This window comes from Vipera berus, assembly GCF_964194415.1.
Source record: "Vipera berus genome assembly, chromosome: 3".
In the NCBI taxonomy this organism is placed as follows: Eukaryota; Metazoa; Chordata; class Lepidosauria; order Squamata; family Viperidae; genus Vipera; species Vipera berus.
The window spans coordinates 150,609,170-150,625,273 of record NC_138204.1 but is presented as its reverse complement, the minus strand read 5'-3'; the positions used below and the strand labels follow the sequence as shown (position 1 = coordinate 150,625,273).

The following is a 16,104-nucleotide window of genomic DNA, read 5'->3' as shown; positions in this document are numbered from 1 at the left end:
TAGTGCTGTGCTAATTAAAAGATACATTTTTCCCATCTGAGGCATATTTCTGCATTTTTGTAACTAAATACTTGTTTAGAAACATAAATAATTTGGTTTATTGAATTTACATTTCATCATTCTCCAGGTAAAAATTAAAGAAGCAACAGGACTGCCATTGAATCTTTCAAACTTTGTCTTTTGTCAATATACCTTCTGGGATCAGTGTGAACCAACCGTTGCAGCACCAGTTGTAGATCCAAATGTGCCTTCAACTCTGGGCAAAGATGTCCAATTTACAGTGACTTTCTCTCATTGTAGGGTAATTATTTGTTTTTCTTTAAACTATCATGTTTATGTTTTTGACTTGTGTATTGCATGTACGCTGTGGGGTAAAGGGATTTGGGTTAATCCATTTTTGTAAATATTAAAAAACCTCAATATTTATTCATATGAAAAACATGTATGCAAATTATTTAGTATCTATTTGCAAGCCCAGTTCATTTGTCTACCTCAAACTAAGAGTAGTTCGTAGATACCTCAAAAACAAGTACACACAATGAGCATTGCTTTAGCAACATATTTACTTTTGTTTTTAAGATGGAGGGTTCTTTTTTTTTTTTTTAAATTCCATTTATATCCCGCCCTTCTCCGAAGACTCAGGGCGGCTTACAAGCTTAGCAGTAGCCTTCATTCTATGTATATGCCTGCTTATTAGGGCTTTCACACACCCCCTAAGCGGCATTATTACAAAGTCAGCTTATTGCCCCCAACAATCTGGGTCCTCATTTTACCTACCTCGGAAGGATGGAAGGCTGAGTCAACCTTGAGCCTGGTGGGATGCGAACCTGCACTAATTGTAGGCAGCTGGTGTTACTTAAGGAGGCATTAGCCCACTGCTCCACCAAGGCTCTTTGTGCTAGTTTTAAGAGAAGTCTATGCAAAAAGAAATTATTTCAGAGAATAATTCATTTATCTGCCTATTTGAAGTTAGTAATACACTTTTGGGGCTGCCTGTATTATAATTGATTCTATGTATTTTGCTAGGCAGGCGTCTCGTTATTTAATCATTTGTGGATTTTATTAAACCACCATATATTATAAGCTATTAGATATATCAAAGAGAGACATTATGTATCCCGCTTATGATAGAATTCTTACAGGTTATTCTTAGCTTGCAACAGCATTTTGGACTGGAATTTCCATCATTAAGCAATGAGGTTGTAAAGCATGATCACATTGCTTAGCAACAGCAATCTCTGCAGTCGTGGTTGCCATCATTATCTGAATCCCATGGTTGTTAGGTGAGGCAAAGGAGGTGCAGGTCAGGGAAGGTGCGCAGGGGTGAATGAGTGCAGCACAAACACAGAGAGGTGTTGGGGAGGATGCACAGGTGGGGAAGACTTATCCCTGAGATTTCTGACCTTTCCTGCCGGCTTTCCAATTGATTTTCTGGGGAACCAGCAGGGAAGATTGCAAGGGCGCTGTGACTGGTCGTCAGTGGAAACAGGTTGCCAGGTTGCAATATCATAACGGCAAGGGTGCTGGGATAGCTGTAACTCTTGAGTGCCAGCCTGGCTTCGAATGGTTGCTGAACGAATGGTCATAGGTTGAGGACTAACTGTAGGATAATTTAAACTTCAGAGAAAAGCAGTGGAAAAAGGAAGTTCTTAAAAGAGTCTGGTGAGAGAAAAAAAGCAAGCCATTTTCTTTTGAACGGTTGGTATCAGAGGATAAGCATGAATCCAATTTATTTATTGGATTTACATCTACAGTTCAAAACAGCTTTTCTCAATTTTCAGTTAGTTTTAAACATATGCAATTAATATAAAATAATTGGTGAAGGGAGCTAATTTGGTGTAGAGGTTAAAGGCAGCCTGCTATAAAACAGGAGGACATCCTATTCCTGCCTCAGTATGAAAACAATTGAGGGTTCCTGGACCGCACACTCCCTCTCAGCCCTAGGAAGAGAGCAGTGGCAAACCACTTCCAAATATTTTGACAAGATAAATGCAGGGATAGTTAGTACAGTCTGACCAGAATCAACACTGAGTCGAAGGCACAAACAAATGAATCAAACTTTTAGCTAAAGCCAACAGAACCAATGAAAAACATATAATCATTAAAAGCAGAAAAAATTGCACATTGTTATATAAATAACCTTATGATATTATGTTATATAATGATGTTATATAAATTCTATAAATTTTATATATATAAATTATATATAATGTTATATACATTATATATATATAATGATGATGTTATATAAATAACAACAACAAATATAAATAACCTTATGATAATATAATTGAAAAGATAATTAAGTAATCCTGTAACTTAAAAATTAAAGTTTATTGGGGGAGAGGTGATAGCAATCATTTCAAGTTCAGTTTTGCCGTGCTGAGATACAGGTTTGAATACAAAATATATTGTATCCACCACTATAAAAACTGGTTTTTGATCATTTCTGAAAACATTCTATTGTTATAAAATAGAAATCTGTTAACTATATCCTGGAATCTGCACGGTACAGCATGTCGGTGCAGATGAACTGATTCACGGAATGATCTGTCAGCTTTAGCTGTATTTTTCTCTATATTTGCAATCCATTTTGAGTCTGGGAATTTGATGTATTTCTTCTTTACCGTACAGGGCATACATTATGTTTTCTGTGGTAAATGTTCCCATTTTTTTTAGGATTATATGGTGAATGTAACAGAGGAATTTCTGGAGTTCATTGCGGATGGAGCTCTTGCTATTGAGGTCTGGGGTCACAGGTGTGCTGGAAATGGGACCTCCATATGGGAGGTAGATTCTCTTCGTGCAAAATCTAGGACCTTGAGAGACAGGTATTACATTATCCTTGAATCTTCAACAGGGATTAGTTATTCTGGGGCTTCCGAAAAGCATATTTATTGATATTTTTTAAAAAAATGTCTTCAGGTGGAATGAAGTAACACGTCGAATAGAAATGTGGGTTTCAATTCAAGAACTAAATGAAATTGGTGATTATGCAGCTGTGGAGCTTCACCAGGCAAAAGATGTAAACACAGGAGGAATTTTCCAACTTAGACAGGTATGGTGGATGGGCTTTTCTCCTCTTAAAAAATAATGCTAGTGTATTAGTATATTTTTATATTACTTCCACTCTCCCCTTTTTTTTTAATTGTGCAGGGTCATTCACGTAGAGTTCAGGTGGTAGTTAAACCAGTGCAACACTCGGGAACATTGCCACTTATGGTTGAAGCTATTCTGTCCGTTTCCATTGGGTGTGTGACTGCCAGATCCACCAAACTGCAACGGGGCTTAGACAGTTACCAGGTAGGCCTTTTAAATATTAAAATATTAAAGCATGATACAGATTTAGTCTTTCAGTTGTAGTGTGTAACATAGCTGTCAACATGTACATTTGAGTTGCTTTCTCCAAGTTCTACATCATAATTCATAAATGGACCATTGCATCAGTGTTAGGATGAGTTCCGTGTACGCCACTTCTTTCTGACTCTCTTGTGACCTTCAGATCACTATAAGATCATCAGTTCTTTATAGGTAGTCCTCGATTTAGGACCACAACTGAACCCCAAATCTCTGTTGCTAAGCAAGGTGTTTGTTAAATGAATTTTGCCCCATTTTATGACCTTTCTTGCCACAGTTGTTGAGTGAATCACTGCAGTTGTTAAGTTAATAACATGGTGGTTAAGAGAATCTGCTTTCTCTACTGACTTTGCTTGTCAGAAAGTCGCAAAAGGTGATCACATGATCTTGGGACACTGAAACTGTCATAAGTATGAGTCAGTTGCCAAGCATTTGAATTTTGATTGTATGATCATCGGGATGCTGCAATGGTCGTAAGTGTGAAAAATGGTCATAAGTCACTTTTTCATTGATGCAACTTTGAATGGTCACTAAATGAACTGTTGTAAGTTAAAGATTACCAGTACTGGGAGATACAGAATGATAAATAGACAGGTCCTGGGTAGTATGGAAGGAATATATGTGCCAGCAAAACTATGGAATCAACTGCCAACGGAACTCCGGACTGCCCCCGACCTTCGTTCATTTCGCCGGGACCTAAAAACCTGGCTCTTTGAGCTATCTGATCTGGACTGAGGGGGTTTAATATTTTTATATTGTGATTTAATTTTTGCGGCTAGACTTAATTTAATTTAATTTTAATTTTATATTGGATTGTTTTTAAATTTTGCCTTGTCAACCGCCCTGAGTCCAAACCGAATAAATAAATAAATAAATAAATAAATAAATAAATAAATAAATAAATAAATAAATAAAGTAAGTAAGTTATGGGTTCTTAATGTTCTTATTCTCTTCCTCCCTCCCTCTCTGTCATGTATCCCAAATCTCAGTGGTGCGGATGATTCCTGTTGCCCATTTAAATAATTGGTGACGTGTAGCTATTTTGAGCTAAAACTTTCATAATTTCTGGCCTTAGGACAGACTGGTTGGGACTTTTGAAAATGTATCTCCAAGCACTGAGAAAAATAGGTTACCTATTCGGATATAAACTATAATTTAGAATTTCTTTTTAAAAAAACCACATTAACGCTATGGGTACGTGTATCTCTACTTACAGAATACCATAGGCATTTATTTGCTTCTTTCTCAGATGTAAGTGGAAAAAAGTTAAAACATTTTCATTTTTAGTTATGATGAACTGTAGCTCTCTACGATGTGCAAATTCTGAAGCATAGTACGTGCTTCACTAAAAATGTAAAACTACCATTCGGTATCGGTCTGTTTCATAAAAAAAAAAAATCAAAAGTGGAACCATTTTCTCTTCACCTTTTATGTTTAGAAAAAGAGAGCACAAGCCCAAAGATCAATATAGATTGTTTACTATTTATTTATTTATTTATTTATTTTTGGGACTTATATGCCGCCCTATCTCCCGAAGGACTCAGGGCGGCTAACAACAATAAAAAATACAATAATACAAAAGTTAAAAAAGGATTAAACTAGCAGCCCCAATAATAAAATTAAAAACATTTTAAAAATCCCTGTTGTCAGTCCAGGTCAGCCTGATGGAAAAGGAATGTTTTAAGGCCGCGGCGAAAAGACTGGAGATCCAGTCTATTTGAACTTTGGGCTAGCCACTGATAGTTGTTTACATACATACAGAAATTTGTAATGTATTTCCAGAGAAAGAAAATGGCACTGTAGCTGGCAGCCATTTATCTTCCATTATTCTTCCCTTTATATGTAATGGGTGTAATAGGTGTATCAGGTTTTTAACCCTAATAAATGGGAGTAATTGATTCTATATTTGAGTTAAGAGAGAAAAAAATGCAAATTAAGTTTTGGATAGCATGAATAAAAGTCTTAACTAATCCTACAGAGTAGCTATCAGGATAAAAAGGATGAAGTCACATTTGTGCCACCGAAAGCTCCTTAGAAGAAAAATAAACTATACATGAAACAAATAAATCATTCTACTTTTCCAATAACTAAATGTAGCTTGCAGTCTTTTAACCCGTCTTTCTTTGATGAGTTTCTCAGTGCAGGAATACTCACTTCCCTTTGATTGCATATGCTATCCCATAGTACACCAAACTCAGCACAATTTTTTGGGTAATCAAAGAACAGATGTGCTCTTCTCCCTTCAAACATGACTTCCAAATTGTTGAACTGCGATTTTCAGTTTACGTAATCCAAGAAACTCTCCTTTGTAGTGTTTACTTCCCTTGAGAAAGTGTAACTGACAAATTGCATCTCAGCAGCATCGAAAAGGAAATCCCAGCCTTGGGGGAATTCCCGACTCTCTTACATACACAATAAAGGTATGGAAGCTCAGGCTTCTTTAAAATGTGTGTGTGGACTTCAACTCCCGGAATTCCCCAGCCAGCATAGCTAACTGGCTGGGAAATTCTGAGAGTTGAAGTCCATACCTCTTAAAGTTGCCAGGGTTGGGAGTCCCTGGCGTAGAAGCCTGAGCTGCCATAACTTTATTGTGTATGTAAGAGAGACATTTGATTGCTTCCTTAAGCATTGTTAGTCGACTGCTGAGGCTAATTTGATGGGGTTTTTCAAAATCTGTATTGCATGTATCTCTCATTTGTTGAGGTGTGTTACCAGTAATGCATGTTCTATATGTTTATAAAGCTTATTTTTTTCCATCAGAAAGGAGATGATGATGATGATGGTGATATGGATAGTTATCAGGTATTGCTGCTGTTGCTATTAAATCACACGGCATGGGGCACAGCTAATGCTAATTGTTACCAAAGCATTTCTAGAATATTAGCACAAACAGTGCTAGCTTTTGAAGTACTCTCTGGCTTTAAAGGTCTTTTCAATTATTTAGATTAAATTTGACCGTAAATTATATTGTTGCGCTTGACATCTATAACTATCAATACGCCATACGCAGTATTTGTTGATTGAAAATGCATTTAGCTAATCTTTGTGTTAAAAATTCTGTTAATGACTTGCAAAATAATTAGAACAATAAAACAGCATATAAAATAAATGCAGTAGATCGAAGAATAGGTGCTTCTTTTAATAGATAAAAAACATGAATGTTATAAGTAAAATGCTTGCCTTAGAAATTTTTGTACATATATAACCTAACCAACACAACTGAACAGCATTCTCAACAATCTCCAACACAACTCAGATTAAGTGACTTACTTGACAGAATAATTCTTGCACAAAGTTGAAATCTTTTTTAATGTATGAATGTCTGCCTTTTTAATTTCATACAAAATCCTGTTAGATTTTTAAATTCAGTAATCATCCAGAATTTAAGTTTTATTCTGATTTAATGTTGTGCAAATTCAATTTTTAGTCATATGTTAACTTTTTAAAATATCAATGAATGCTTCTTTCCAAATAATAGCCTGTAACAGATTTCAGAATTAAGTAATACATTTTAATTCAGAACTAGTAGAGGTTTTTAACTTTTTAACTTTTAAGAAGCAGCAAAATTAGCACAGGTATTAGTTTCAACATATTCTAAAATAGTTTAATAGATTGTACAGTGACTTATTATGGACACTTAGCTTGAACTACTTGTAAACCTTTATGCTGAGACTCAGATTTGACTCTTATCATGTACAAAGAAGATCATATGGATCTAATTTAAGGGTTTGTAGGTAATGAGAACTGAAACCCATTCCCTTTCTCCAGTCAATCCTCTATGATTAGATGCATTCCTGATTCTAAGCTGGATTGAAGGGAAGGTGGCTTCAGGTTCAGATTACGGGAAGGTAAATTAAAATAGGCAAAAATTATATACCCCCCCCTTACTCCTGTTTGAATTCCATAGATCCAAGTTTAAATGCACAACTAAGCTGCTCTCACAAGTAGTTTGAGCCCAAATTAGCTACTAATGTGCTTCTTGCTGCTTAAAGTGCTTCTTGATAATGTATGCTAAGGAACAGATGAAACATTCCTGTAATGTCAAAAAGCATGACTGCATGGTTTTTGGTTTTGCATGGGGATGGTTTAGTTCAGGCATGTTAAACTGCCGGCCCGTGGGCCGGATGCACCACGACAAAACTGTGCCCTCCCCATTGCCGGCAATGGGGAAAAAGTCCTGATACGTCGTGCCACGTCACATGACATTGCGAGTTTGACATGCCTGGTTTAGTTGCATTGGTAAGAGCGAATTATGAAAGAATTGATACAGTTTTAAGGGTTGTTATATTGATTTAATCGACACTTCCTTGTGCTGCAAATAATTTGTTGACTGCTGCATTACTTTCCTGCTTAGGTTTAAATCACAGATTTACAATAATGAATTTGAAATAAATATTTCTATCAATCTGATGCATTTTCCAGCTTTTCTTTCTCTCTGCTGTTTGCAATCTGGGCGAGCTTGCCTTCTGGGGCAATTTATTGTGACTCTGTTGTAATTGAAGTATTTATTCTTCCCTGTATCAATAATCAAAATGATTAAGTAATCTTCTCCAATCAAATCTGAAGCTGTAGAAAATTAAATATGTATATTATCATTTCAGCTATATGGTTTTTTTTTCCACTAGGAGGAAGATTTGAATTGTGTGAGGGAGAAGTGGTCAGAAGCGCTAATAAAACGCAAAGAATACTTAGATGAGCAAATTAAAAAAATCAGCAACAAACAAGGTTTGTGAGCCTTGTGACTTAGCTTCTTTTATAACCCCCTTTTCTATTGTTTGCAGATAGTGTATAGTGCTGTTATGGTCTCCTACAAATATTTATTTTAATATTTGAAAATTACATAGTTAAAAGAACTTTTAATACGGCTACCATGATGCTGTTTAGTTTATTATAAAATGAAACTGGATAGCTACTTCAGTGACAGAAATTATCATCATCATCAACAACATCTTCATCATCACAGTTGGAGGGGACCTTGGAGGTCTTCTAGTCCAATCCCCTAGACCCTATACCATTTCAGACAAATGGATGTCCAGTCTCTTCTTAAAAGCCTCCAGTGATGGGGCACCCACAACTTCTGAAGGCAAGCCATTCCACTGGTTGATTGTTCTCACTGTCAGGAAATTTCTCCTTAGTTCTAGGTTGCTTCTCTCCTTGGTTAGTTTCCATCCATTGTTTCTTGATTTGCCTCTGGTGCTTTGGAAAATAAGTTGACACCCTCTTCTTTGTGACACTCCCTAAAATATTGGAACATGGTGTCATGTCACCCCTAGTCCTTCTTTTCACTAGAGTAGACATACCAAATTCCTGCAACCCTTCTTCATGTGTTTTATCTTCCAGCCCCCTAATCATCTTAGTTGCTTTTCTTTGTACCCTCTCATGAGCTGTGTTAGAGCTGATTTTTGTCCATTGTTAATTTAAAAATAATCTGCCATGCTTCCTCACAATGTTGAACAAAATGTATTGTATCTTAAGGATTTTGCCTCCGATATGGTGTCTCTTGCCTTCTCCATGTATTACTTTGCCTTATAGAGAAAACAGATGATGACATAGAAAGAGAAGCCAGGCTTGTAGAACAATGGGTGGGACTCACAGAAGAGAGAAATGCTGTGCTGGTCCCAGCACCAAACAGTGGTATTCCAGGTGCTCCTGCAAACTGGTAGGTGGAGAGAATCACTGCATCACATTGCACATTCAGTGTAAAATAAGTTCATATGAGTATCAAAATGCGGGGATAGGAGGTTGCTGTGTTACAATGTGTGTGGGATTTTTTTAATGTTAAATTTTATATCACATCAAGCTGATGCTCTGAAAAAAGTTCACAACATAAAGTAATACAAACCCAAAGAGAAGGAACCCAATTATAATAGGGTAATATATCATCGTATAATAAAGAATAATTCACTTAATCTCTTTTTCTCCCCTCTGTTTTCTAATGGTGCAGTTAGGCATGGTAAAGCTTTTTAATACGTATCTTTGGAATAATTTTTCCAAGTCTGATTGCAATAGAAATTTGGGACAAATAAAATTTATATTTAATTAATTAATTTAATATATTTAATGAATTCCTCCTTCACCAGTTTAGTAGACAAGTTATAAATTTAGATTTATTTTACGCTGTAATTCAGGCCAGTGTGGTGTAAGGTGTTGGACTAGGAGTTGGGAATTTCAGTCCTGAATGGCTTTGGCTAATCGCACACTCTCAATCCAACCTATTATACAGCCTTGTTGTTACGTGATACAATAAAAAGGGGGGGGGTGTCTTTTGGGTGAGGCCTTGATTTCTTTCCAAACTGTAATAGACTTATCCAGACTATTTGATTTCTGCTCTGTCTTTCATCAAGGAATTCAAGATGATAGCAGTTTCTGCATGTAGCGTTGATGAATGCAAAAGTATATTCTTTGTTAACTGTTAAGTCTTACTGCATTGTCTAAATAGTCTTATAAGGATCTAAAGATCATGATTTCCAAAACTCTTAGAATTTAAGGCTGTTGTGATGAATTTAGAGGAAGAAGTGGGGAAAAAAGAAGTAGAAGTAGAATGTCAGGTCTGAGGCATTAATGGCTTATTACCTAAATGAGTGGTGGGGGTCACCTGGGTAATTCCTGAGAATGTTGCTGAAATCTGATGAACTTGTCAAATCTCATCTGAAGTTCCAGAATTATTGTGAAAACTTAGATCAGGCCACAAATTAGCCAACACTAGTCACCAAGGGACACGGTGGCTCAGTGGGTTAAGATGCTGAGCTTGTCGATCAGAAGGTCGACAGTTTGGCGGATCGAATCCTGAGTGCCACATAACAGTGAGCGCCTGTTACTCGTCCCAGCTTCTGCCAACCTAGCAGTTCGAAAGCACGTAAAAATGCAAGTAGAAAAATAGGGACCACTACGGTGGGAAGGTAACAGCGTTCCGTGCGCCTTTGGCGTCTAGTCATGCTGGCCACATGACCACGGAGACATCCTCGGATAAGCGCTGGCTCTTCGGCTTTGAAACGGAGATGAGCACCGGCTCCTAGAGTTGGAAACGACTAGCACGCATGTGCGGGGAAACCTTTACCTTTACCTTAGTCACCAGAAACATTAAATCAATGCTGCATGCCCTGAATTGGTGGCCCCAAAGTTTCTAATTGCCTTTCAGAGTGCTGGCTTTAACCTACAACTTTAAATAATTTGGCATCAAGATATTGTCAGGATTTAACCTATTCAGTGGATTTATTCCAAGAGAAAGTTCTATTGAGTACCTTAAGTTAGAGATGCTTTACTGTTCTAAGGTCAGGAGATAGCATGTTTTTATTATAGGTCCAGTCCCTCCTATCCCCCTCATCCCACAGAATCAGCTCAGAAAGATCCTGTGGTCAACAGTATCAAAAGCAGCCAAGAGATCAAGAAGCACCAGGATGGATACAGCATCACCATCCAGCCTCTGCCACAGATCATTAACAAGCGTGACTAAAACTGCTTCAGTACTATATCCTGGCCTGAAACCTGATCTGAAACAGGTCTAGATAACCTGTTTCCTCCAGGGTTTTCCACAGCTGATGCTAGCCTTACCAGGTAGACCAGACAGGAAACACGAGCAAATAAGTGAATTCTGCTTTATCATAAAGCTACATTAACAGAACTTCGCATGTCTGAAATTATATTTGCCCCACCATCACATTTACAGCACAAGAACCTAGGGAGGGTCCCTTCTGTGCTTCTTGTTCAGCCCACTATGCTATGCCTGCTCTTCTCTGCTGGTTTCCTAGGCAGTGTCTCTTCACCCATCTCCCAAGGTCATTCCCATATCTGCAGACTGACAGCCTTGTCCAAGAAGAGAAGATTGTAGACTGGATGATAGTTACCAAAAAGTATTGGGTCCAAGGACGCCCCCTGGAGGAGGGCATGCCTCATTGCCACTTCAAACCCAGGAGAGCTTTAATTTACCATTAAAATATCTGCAAATTATGATTCAATCTATTGATTGATATATTTCTTTGTTATTAGGGTCCCACCTCCTGGAATGGAAACACATGTCCCTGTACTTTTTCTTGATTTAAATGGTAAGTTCCAATTTGGTATTCATGATATAGAGCTGTGGATATTCATGATACAGTTTAGTACTGCATTGAAAAATAGTTTTCAATTGCACCTTGGACTTGAAGTGACTTTTGGGAAATACATCATTGGATTGTTGAATGTGTTGAGAACAATCCAGTCTTGGGCAATAAAATTCCTCTAAAATATGAGAAGATATGCTTAGGGACTTTAATAAAAATATAGGTCATCTAGATGTTGTTTCTGCTGAGGCAGTACCATACTACCAAAATAAACTATGGTAAGTCTTATAAATAAAAAAGTAGCTTATGGAACATAACAACAATTTAAAAAGCCAAAATCTATTCAAAAATTGTTTGTAGGTTTTCAGTTTGTTCATAATGATGGGTGATAAATTAAGCAAGAAGCTGGCTGTTGTTGAAGGCATATATTTTGCTGTATTTAATTGCAACTTAGAGATGAAACATGGAAGGATATTGCAGACATTTGAATAAAGTTTTATCAGGTATTGTGAATAAATTTAGATTGCACTTAAAGTAATTTGAATAACCCTCTGTCAGTAATTATCCTCATTTAAGAATCCAGTGGTTGATATTGATTGCCAATAAAGCAAAAATCTTTTTCTCAGCAGTGTAATTTGTATTTAGGATTTATTTTATATTTTTTGTTTGCTGTTACAGTTCTACTCACATGATCCTGGGTAGAATTTAAAGCTAGTCCTGCCTTAATTGTAGTTCCATTTTCTTTGTTGGTAGCTGATGATCTTAGTGCCAATGAACAGCTTATAGGCCCACATGCCTCTGGAGTGAACTCAATACTACCAAAGGAGCATGGAAGTCAGTTTTTTTATTTGCCAATAATAAAGCAGAGTAAGGATGAGGTAAGTAGATTTATGGTTATTCTGGTTCTATTACTAGTGATCTGTTACATGATTAATATTATTTCATTCAAATCTTCAATACTCATTTCTTGCATTTTCTTTGTTGAACAATTTGTTTTGCTTAGACTTATTCCTCAAGAATAAAATTTAACATATAGATGTTTATAGAGTATCCTCTAGTTTTTTTTAACTCCTATTACTGTAGCCCTTTTGTTGAATGAATAAATAAATATTAAATTATTAGTTGTTATAATTCCCCAACTAATCTGCATCAAAATACCAATGAACTCACTTTCAGTTCTTGAACATCTTATTGACTACTATGGAAAATAAGATGTAGACTAAACTTCATTAATATTCTGTTAGGTAGATAACGTTCAAACTATAACTCCTCAAATTTATAGATATTATGGTCAGTAGTTGGGAATTCTGGGAGTGGTAGTTCTAATAAGAGGACACCAAATTCAGGAAAGCTGCATTAGTTAGAGCTTCACTGTAATCCAAATGGGTTTGTATTACCTTAAATTAAATAAGAAATGTGATAGCATATTTTTCTTGTTCGTTTACATACATATTTTACGTATGTAAAAATACGAAAAAGAGATTTTTCCTTATAGTAGAGAAGGATATTCTAAAACTAAGTTGCTCCTCCCACTTGGCCCAGACTTTTCAATGAAGATATGGTAAACATGAAAGCATTTAGGTCAACAAAACAAGAGAATATTTGTAGTTTAGGGTTGAACTGCGAGTCCTTGGGGCTCTCTTGAGCTTTGTTAGACTAGATAACATCAGTTTTAGAAGGGAGTGGGATTAGCTCTCATTTTATATACAAGTAGTTTGCCTGTCAGTGTTGATAGGAGTGGACTTAGAATGGCAGTTGTTAGAAACATAATTATGAATTCTAGCACCAGCCACCTCAACTTTAAGAGGAAATGGGGTGTTGCTTTAGTCTTCTGTTACATGTCTCAATGTACACTTCATTATCTAGGATAAATAATTTTCTTCAAGAAAATATATCTTTACACTTTGGATCCTCATCGAGGTGAGGTGAGTTTTCTATTTCACCTTCAACCAAACTATCCATTTAGATTTCAGCCACTGCAGCCTGGGATTCTTCTGTACATGATTCAGTCCACCTAAATAGGGTAACACCTCAAAATGAGAGAATATATTTGATTCTCAAGATTACAGTCCAACTCAGCCATCCTGCTGCAATGGAACTGGTATTACGTAAACGGATTGCTGCTAATATTTATAATAAGCAGGTACGTGGTGTCTTATATTCCCTAGATCTTTCCATACATTCTGTTTTGCTCATATTTTTTACCATTTTATTATTTTAGCAGTTGAAAGAAAAATGAGATATAGTAAAGTTAGAAAAAGGGACGCAGTGACTCAGTGGGTTAGGATGCTGAGCTTGTCGATCAGATGGTCGGCAGTTTGGCGGGTCGAATCCCGAGTGCCGCGTAGCAGAGTGAGCGCCTGTTACTCGTCCCAGCTTCTGCCAGTCTAGCAGTTTGAAAGCACGTCAAAATGCAAGTAGAAAAATAGGGACCACTACGGTGGGAGGTAACAGCATTCCGTGCGCCTTTCGCGTCTAGTCATGCCGGCCACATGACCATGGAGATGTCCTCAGACAAGTGCTGGCTCTTCGGCTTTGAAACAGAGATGAGCACCGGCCCCTAGAGTTGGAAACGACTAGCACGCATGTGCAGGGGAACCTTTACCTTTAAAGTTAGAAAATTTGAAGCAGATCTATTCAGTATTCTTCCATTTCCATCTGTAGTTTAATTCAAAAGTAAATATTACCAAGTAAACCTCAGTATTATATTTCACTGCTTTAGTAATTTTATAATTGAACAAAGAACAGGTAGTCCTCAATTTATGACCACAACTGAGCCCCAAATATCTGTTGCTAAGCTAGACAGTTGTTAAATGAGTTTTGGCCCATTTTACAACTTTTATTGCCACAGTTTTTAAGGGAATCACTGCAGATGTTAAGTTAGCAACATGTTGTTAAGTAAATCTGGTTTCCCCATTGACTTTCCTTGTCAGAAGGTCACAAAATGTGATCATAAGATCCTGGGACATTGCAGCCATCATAAACCACTTGCCAAGTGTCCAAACTTTGACCTTGGGGAAGCTGCAAGAGTTGTAAGTCTGAAAAGCGTTCATAAGTCACTTTTTTCAGTGCCATTGTAACTTCAAACGGTCACTAAACATATGGTTGTAAGTCAAGAACTACCTGTATACAGTAGGTAGTCTCTATGAGAGTATTTTTGCACACAAGTTTTCCTTTTCATTTGCATTGGTAATTTGAACAGTTCCTATATCTATGATGCAATAATTTTAGAACTTGCAGCTATGTCAGAGAGATAAAAGGCCAAATACATCTGATACTGGAAACACACAAAATGATGATGGCCATTTCCCATCATGCATTTTTGACATTATAGTTAAATCTTCTCCATCCTTGAAAAGTTCAAAAGGGCTTTAGTATCACGCTTAACCGTTTTATGTTCTACCACTTACTAGATACATTCCCATTTAGTTTTGCAGTTTGAAAGAATTTCACGTGGACTTAAGTGATTGCTGTGTGTTGAACCATATGAAAAAAGACCCCATACCTTTTCTAAAAGTTCATATATGTGCTGTGCCTGAAGTAGATTTGAGAAGAGATATTCAATATATTTTTGATACACTAGTTTAGAGAATTGGCTCACTTATTGTTTACTTTTTTCCCCTAGAGTTTTACACAAAGTCTCAAACGAAGAATATCTCTAAAAAATATATGGTATGCTTGTGGTGTGACCTATGAAATAGTATCCAACATACCAAAGGTAAATACAACTGTGCTCCTATCAAGAAAGTAGAATACCATTTGGTTTTTCATACTAAGTCATTCCGACATGAATCTTGTCGCAGACAGACTTGCATTAAATCTAAAATTGCAATCCTGCATTGAATCAAAATTTTAATTTTTTAGGCCACAGAAGAAATTGAGGATCGAGAGACTCTAGCTCTGATGGCAGCCAGAAATGAAAATGAGGGTACCTCTGATGGTGAAACATACATTGAAAAATATATACGTGGGGTATTACAAGTGGAGAATATTTTGAGTCTTGAACGTCTGAGACAGGTGAATAGGAAAAAAGCTTTAGGCTTATTGCATTTGGTTTTTAGGTATGAGCCGTATTTGAATCTGAATCAGAAAAGGTCAACTAAAGAAGCACTTGTATTTGAGACAGGCCAAGGCATGCTTTGGTGCCTCCTTACTCAAGAATGCATTTTCATGGGAGTGAATGGCTACCATGTGAAGAGGTGTTGACAGGTGTGGCATGCCTACCCATGAGCCCTCCAAAGCATTGTTCCTGCATCTGATTTGAAGCACTTCACATCCCAAATGTTTCCTTAATGTTGTCATCATTCTGGAATTAGGTGGATGGCAGATCACCTTAAAAACTTACTTTTTGAAATACATTTGTAAAGTTATGACTGATCCTTGATGTATCTCGAGATAATAAAGATGGTTATCACTGGATTAAGCAAAAGCAAAGAAAGAGCATGCTTATAAATAAATGTAGCTCCTATTTATCCTGAAATGTGATTTAAGTTGCAATCTTTATATATGTACTGAGAATGGAGACTTATTTCTAAATAGATACATAAACATACAATATTGCTGGTTAATTGCCTAGCGTCTAGTCATGCCGGCCACATGACCACGGAGACGTCCTCGGATGAGCGCTGGCTCTTCGGCTTTGAAACGGAGATGAGCACTGGCCCCTAGAGTCGGAAACGACTAGCACGCATGTGCGGGGGAGCCTTTA

General features: G+C 36.9%; 1 protein-coding gene across 5 annotated transcripts in view; it reads left to right on the top strand.

Moving 5' to 3' along the window:
* The window catches only part of KIF13A (kinesin family member 13A), an 80,281-nt gene that overhangs the window by 48,959 nt on the left and 15,218 nt on the right, over positions 1-16,104 (top strand). For 3 of the 5 annotated variants that reach the window (XM_081326163.1, XM_081326161.1, XM_081326160.1), the window contains exons 22-33: positions 128-301; positions 2,680-2,831; positions 2,926-3,058; positions 3,157-3,303; positions 6,118-6,159; positions 7,983-8,082; positions 8,890-9,016; positions 11,344-11,399; positions 12,150-12,274; positions 13,363-13,539; positions 15,022-15,114; positions 15,261-15,413. In XM_081326163.1, the coding sequence (XP_081182289.1) occupies positions 128-301; positions 2,680-2,831; positions 2,926-3,058; positions 3,157-3,303; positions 6,118-6,159; positions 7,983-8,082; positions 8,890-9,016; positions 11,344-11,399; positions 12,150-12,274; positions 13,363-13,539; positions 15,022-15,114; positions 15,261-15,413 (1,479 nt within the window). The remainder of the gene's footprint in view (positions 1-127; positions 302-2,679; positions 2,832-2,925; positions 3,059-3,156; positions 3,304-6,117; positions 6,160-7,982; positions 8,083-8,889; positions 9,017-11,343; positions 11,400-12,149; positions 12,275-13,362; positions 13,540-15,021; positions 15,115-15,260; positions 15,414-16,104) is intronic. The other 2 variants (XM_081326164.1, XM_081326162.1) reach the window with 1 other exon arrangement.